Below are 6,432 nucleotides of genomic sequence, written 5' to 3'. Positions count from 1 at the left end.
CTTGTCTCGTCAAGCGTGTACACCGCAATACAGATCGTTATGACGCTACTAGCAACCACCGTTGAGGCTGAGCGGTCTTTCTCATGCATGAAACGGGTAACGACATGGCTGCGCTCATCAATGACGTCCAATCGCCTTTCTGATTTGTGTGTGCTTCACTGTCACCGTGAAATGGTCACCGAGGAGAAAATTAATCGAGTTGTGTCGAGCATAGTTGGCGGGAAGCGAAGGATGGACTTTTAATTGGGGCGATGTATTTTACTTATTCAAATTGCGTTGTTAATATTTGTTGTTTCAAATAAAAAATTGTTTATTAATGGATTTTGTTTTCACAAAAATCCAGCTGAGTAATTGAATCAGTTTGCTTGGTGACCAACTGTTGTTGTTTTGCGCTTGAAGAACGGGCGCTTGAAGAACGGTGTTTTAAACCCAATATAATTTCTAAAATTTTCAAATTTGGCCCCCCCAAAAATTTTGGGCTGGCTACGCCACTGTGCCACGCCATTAAGGTATTAATACTATGAATAGGATGAATTAGGATAATGGCCTTTGATATCTGCAGCAAATTTTTTTTAACCATAACTTGGATTGGAATATCAAATAAAAGACCCTTTCTCATTACTAAAACGTAGTTATTAGGTTGTTGATAGGCTAACGCTCGTTAAAATCAATCAGCAACCCCGTCCTTTAAAAGGAACGCAGCTGCCACGTGCACGTTTAACCCGTGAGGCCAAGTCCCAGGAGCCTCAACCATCGTCAAGTGCGGCGTTGCGCACATGCAATGGCGCGTCTCGGCCAAAAACAACCTCGATATTCAAAATGCTGCGCTGGCGATGTGGGTGGTAAATAGAGTCGCTCGGGATTGATATAACCTTTAGATAACTTTGTAGCCAACAAGCCATGCTAAATAATGCTTTAAGTATCATGGCAGACCGGTGTATAAAAAAATCGGACGACAATTGCGGCATTACCCACGCTTGGTATACAATAAGCTCGTTCATCATTTTTTTGACATTTTGCATCAAATTGGATTACTTTTGTACTTGCCGCGCCTTAAGGAAATTTAAAAATAGACGCAGGAGTTAGATTATGAATTTTGGGCACACAAAGGCCCTATTGTAGAATTGCATTTCAGAAATACTCAAGACGTAATTTAGGTTAGGTGACTATAGCATAAACTCACTGTGAATTATCGTGTATAATGTCAGGAGTCTCAGGACCTTATTGCCTATTATATAAACTGAAAAGTTTGCAAAGCTATAGTGCATTCTTTTGAACGGAGAAAAAATAGAAAATAAACTGTGTTTAGTTATGCTTCATTTTACGACAAATAATGTGTCAAAACAACTTCGGCGTTCCGGATCATTTTTTTAATTTTTTTTGCAGAAAGTTACATTAGGCAGGGCTAAAGCTGGTAGCATTAGTTTGCATTCCCCGTGGTTCGAGTTACATGCAATCGCTAGTATGGCATTGATGCAAGGACTCGCATAGCTAGTCCTAGACATGACAGGGTCGAAGTCAAGAAGAGTATTATTATGGAGTTTTAATAAGTCAATCCACTAAAATAGCTTATGTTCCTAATACGCGTTTGACGATGGTTCACAATCACAATTCCATTGTATTGCGAATAGCTGCATTAATAGTCATTGGCCAAATTGTTATTTTTATACGCATACTAGCCTAATTTATGTACCTTACTGGAGTAATCATTAAAGTTCAGAATACATCATATCGACTTTTCTAAGCAGTTGAGTGAATGTTTTAATTCGTTCTGATCGGTTTGACAGAAATTTTCAGAAGAAATACTTCAATTTTGGTGTTACAAGTTACATCAATTTTTCGAACTCATGAATCATGTATTCCATAGTATAGTTACCCGGTATATTACGAAAGACTAGCTCAGTAGGGTACTCAGAACGAAATGCGAAAGAAACGGATAATGTTTCATTTTCATATTTGATATTGGTGAAGTAATTCCATGGCGCTTTCTGGAACATTGTTCAGATGTTGTGTTTACATAATTTTTGAATTTTCGCCTTTCACTAAGCAAATAAATACTTTTTATAATGTTAGATTATTTATTTGTATATTATAGATCTGTCACGGATATCTGTTTCGTGATTATCATGGACGTGATTGCAATAACAATTTTCTTTGGTCTTCTTTTGGTTGGCTCATCACGAGGAAGTAGCCGAAGTATTGAATGTGCAGAGTTTGATGGGGATATTATTCCGATATTTAGTAAGGACCAAGAAGAGAAATCCTTACTGAATGGAGAATCTGATTACGAGGCGCCTGTAATTATGGATGGTTAGTAAACTGCTAATAGCACCCAGATGATAATAAGATGGAAATTACTATGATAAATTTTTATGTGAATATATAAATGCATTTTTGAGCTTAATTATAGGAATCAATAAAACTCAAAAAATTTCGTACCGTATTTATTAGACCGTGCAAAATTCATAAAACTATTCTGACTTTTGTAAATTCGGGTTGACGGCAGCCGATGTCTCGTTGATTGTTTCCTGATGGAATTTGCGGATTACCCTCGTGACCTGCATTAGAGTAAATCACAATTTAATTAAATATTTCCACAAGTTTAATAACGGTGCTTAGGTGACCTTATCGCTGCCTCGTAAAGGTCAACGCACACAAACGGTGATTGCGGAATCAACAATGACGCAGATTGGATCAGCAGTAATGTTATTTCACGTACAAGAAAGTTGCCTATCACATAATTAAATAAACAAGAGCGAAAATCATATGAGTTAATCCGCATATTTTTATTGAGGCATGTGAAATTGGGTCACATAGCCACTAGTTTCGTCCTCTATTTCCAACAACTAACATATAAAGTTAAGTGAAGAAAATAAGATTGGTAGAAAACAATGGAGAGACTGACAAAACCAATATTACTGACCGACAATGTTTTCATATAAAAAGATTTGCGTGGCAAAGAAATCAGGATCTGTGTTGCACAACTCTTGATTCGGAGCGTAATTTGCAATTATTTCAAATATATAAAATTTTATTCTGTTCTTCTATTGAATGTAAAACAAAATATATGTTTTATATTGAGATTGTGGTGCTCCTGAAGTATGCGCACCAAGATGTCGCATAGCCTGAACCCTAACCTAGTACACAACCAGAGTTCAGGTTGCGCGCCATCTTGGTGCGCATACTTCAGGTGGTCCGAGACTGTTTAGCAGGGTACTCAAACTCAATTAACCTGGGGGCCGCCGAGACAGAGCCTTAGTGAGTCCGGGCCGCATCAGGTTTTTCACAATAAAAGCATTAAACATAAAAAGTTAAATCTTTTTCTCTATTTTTCTATACGCAAAACATGTCAAAAACCTAACTGTAAGTAATTCCGCGATGGACCTTTCCCCGAGCACCTACTTCCTTGGTTATTCCGTAACATTGGCTAATCAGCAAGACGCAGAAAGTGACGTAACAATAGACTTTTTCGCAAACGCTCAGACACTTGTCCCTCAGAATGATTTTCAGGCATGTTTGTAAACATTACCTCGTTTTTGCATGCTATTTGTTAGTTTTGGCTTGTGTTCCAGAAATTCAAGTATGAATCAAAGAACTCAATGATCATTCTGATTGCTTGGACATCGTAGCTTAATTGCAGTAATCAAAAATTAGTCTAGAAAGAGCTGTGATAGACTAGGCTAAACTTCTCTACAGGTACTGTTGAAAAACAGGTTGTTGAATCAAAATGATGACGTGAAACATATACCCCAGTTTATAGGCTTCAACTTGCAAAGCCACCTCTAAAATAAGCACCAAGAATTTGCAATGATAAAGTATAAAAAATATTCTTCGGGGTCAAAGGTCCATCGAATATCATACTCACAGGTACGGTACTAGTAGGTTACCTGCCTTTTGGGGGATAGATTATAAAAATTTTGGTTTTGCTCTACTTGTCCTGATCATATATCAACTGCATCAATCATTCTAACTGAGCTGAGTGACAATTGGCCCGCGGGCCGCGAGTTTGAGGACCCTGGTTTAGATAGAACTTTTGCCATAAAAATCCAGTGAACAGCTTCATTCATGAACCACAAATACTGCTAATATGTAAATGATGAATAATAGGATAAGAGCATGTTTGAAAACGAACAAAAAAGCTATGTATGAATCTTCCATATACGATACCAAACCATACTTACTTTCTCTATTTTCAAGCAATAAACGACATTGCTGCAAAAGTGGATCTGGTGAATTCAAGAGTAGACCGACTCCTTGACCAATGCAGGGCTCCGATTAGAGAGGAGGAAGATCCCAGTTTACATGTCGCTTCATCAGGTCTGAGAAAATGTTTTTAATGCTAACATAGAAAGTGAATATAAAATGTGATATGTATACTGCTGAAGTTCTCTTAATTAGCCATGAAAAAATGTTTTTTTCGGAGAGATTTATTTGTTGGTTGCAATATAACTATGTATAATTTGAACGAGTATATTACTATAGTTTAATTGTTTGTGGCCAATACGATTGCATTTTTAACCCTGCTAAAACGCTTAATAACAGTTATATCACCAACTTCAATCTCTTTTCTCATACACCAAAACAATATGTCTATCAAAATGATTTAATTTGATTACTTTTATTCATTCAGGCGATTGCGAAATCGAAGATTTTGGCCTTTGCTTTTGGCTTGAAGCATATAATTCCCGAAACGTTACAATGCTGAATGCATGGGAGTTATGTGGTAAGAGACCTGGTGGGCGCCCGGCAAGCATTTACAGTGCGGGACACTACATCAAAATACTGCAACTTATGAGGTCCAAGATCTTGCGACCGAAGTTTTACATTTATATCTGGCTTGGCATGAAGATCAATCAATGGGTGAGAACTTATCAACATTAATAGTAATTCGTCACCGAATTTTTTTTTAGACATTGCACGTAAATTATAATTTTCATTTAGAGCAAAGTTGTGACTACATTGGAAGGAACAAATGCTCCTTTTGTAAGATGGTACGCACCTATGTATCCCATCAGGAATTCAAGATATACACAGATTTATCTCTACGCTGATATTACAAGAAAAAATGGATTCATGAACTTTGACCCCGTGAAAGCTACCAACGGAATTATGTGCGAGACCATGATTTAGTTTGCATTCTCATTATTGCCAAGCCAATGTTCGATATGAAGCAGACTTTTGTTTGATTGTAGTTACGAAAGTATAATTCGCAATTTTAATTTTTTTTTTTGACCTCATGGGTACAAACACTATACCTAACGTTTTGCGGTCACAGATAATTCATCACATAACTTGACTAACACAAAGAACTTTTTATTCACCTCTTGCTGTTTTAGAAACCGCAGATTAGGTTGGGTAGATTTATGCTGAACCTCAAAAATTCAGTCATTCACGTCACAGCAGATATTAGTGATATCTTGCTTGAAGTTCTTTGTCGGAGCAAACCACAAAAATTTATACCACTTAATTTATACCTGAACACGTGGATAATTTCCTTTTACTCCACTTTTAAAGATGTTTTACGGCATTAAACTATGTCTGCTGAGCAAAGGTATCGCTTTTCAATTATATAAAATCATCCAGCAGGTAGTTTTGGGGCATTTGGAATAGAGCGATCTCGATTAATTGATTTTTAATAATAGTTATTCTAAGTGTAAAGCAAATCTTTAGATATCATAAATGTGAATCATCAAAATTCGTTGAAAATACTTGAAATATTTATTGCATATATATATATGTTTATTTTGATGAGGCTATAATATACAGGAAATTTTCTCCAATGCATTTGTTTATCTATATTCTATAGGCTCTTTGTATGAGACAAAAATACTCAGCATAGTCATATGCACAGAAGTTTGACTCCGAGAAAAGTATCAATATAAAATTCAACATAACTGAATGATCTGAAAAATTTGCCAGAACATTTTACTCATCTAATTGATTTCTCAAACAAAAGTAAATGACCCAGGCCTTGGTATTGCCATGAGGCGGGTACTGTCTAGAGATGTACCGATACCACTTTTGTCGCCGATACCGATCCGATACCAGCTAAAAACGCCGATATTACCGATATTCCGATACCGATACTATGTAAATATTACTTAATTAGGTGTGTTGTGTAGGGCAGACGGGTTAAAACAATGGTCTTTGAGCATTGTTCATAGTACAAAATATTTCAGATCGAAAAAAAAAGATATATATGTCGCATAATATGAAATTAATGTTTGGTATCCACTATCCATATGCTTTAACTGATTAAGATACATTGTACAGTAACGCTAGTAATCTCGGTGTTCAATTGAAACTCATAAGCCGGGATGTCCAATTTGAATTTAATGTTAATATCGCGACCTTCAAAAATCGTTATTCGTGTTTAAAAGAATATCGAATATCACCCACACATTCTAGAGCCGCCGTCCTACGATCAAATTA

At 36.4% G+C, this 6,432-nt stretch overlaps 1 protein-coding gene across 1 annotated transcript; it reads left to right on the top strand.

The window, feature by feature from the left end:
* The first annotated feature begins 2,099 nt into the window (after positions 1–2,099).
* LOC120336508 (uncharacterized) lies at positions 2,100–6,015 on the top strand. Its single transcript, XM_039404200.2, has 4 exons — positions 2,100–2,310; positions 4,198–4,317; positions 4,631–4,860; positions 4,942–6,015. Exons 1-4 carry the CDS (start codon positions 2,127–2,129, stop codon positions 5,128–5,130), a joined length of 723 nt encoding a protein of 240 aa, XP_039260134.2. The 5' UTR covers positions 2,100–2,126; the 3' UTR covers positions 5,131–6,015.
* Positions 6,016–6,432: the final 417 nt, after the last annotated feature.

This window comes from Styela clava, chromosome 2 (assembly GCF_964204865.1).
Source record: "Styela clava chromosome 2, kaStyClav1.hap1.2, whole genome shotgun sequence".
NCBI classification, from domain to species: Eukaryota; Metazoa; Chordata; class Ascidiacea; order Stolidobranchia; family Styelidae; genus Styela; species Styela clava.
The sequence above is the reverse complement of the archived record's forward strand: the minus strand, read 5'-3'. Positions and strand labels throughout refer to the sequence as shown.

Coding starts and splice junctions, on each gene's coding strand:
- LOC120336508 (XM_039404200.2), top strand. CDS start 2,127: ATGGACGTGATTGCAATAACAATTTTCTTTGGTCTTCTTTTGGTTGGC. Junction 2,311..4,197: donor GGCGCCTGTAATTATGGATG/GTTAGTAAACTG, acceptor TCTATTTTCAAG/CAATAAACGACATTGCTGCA. Junction 4,861..4,941: donor GCATGAAGATCAATCAATGG/GTGAGAACTTAT, acceptor ATTTTCATTTAG/AGCAAAGTTGTGACTACATT.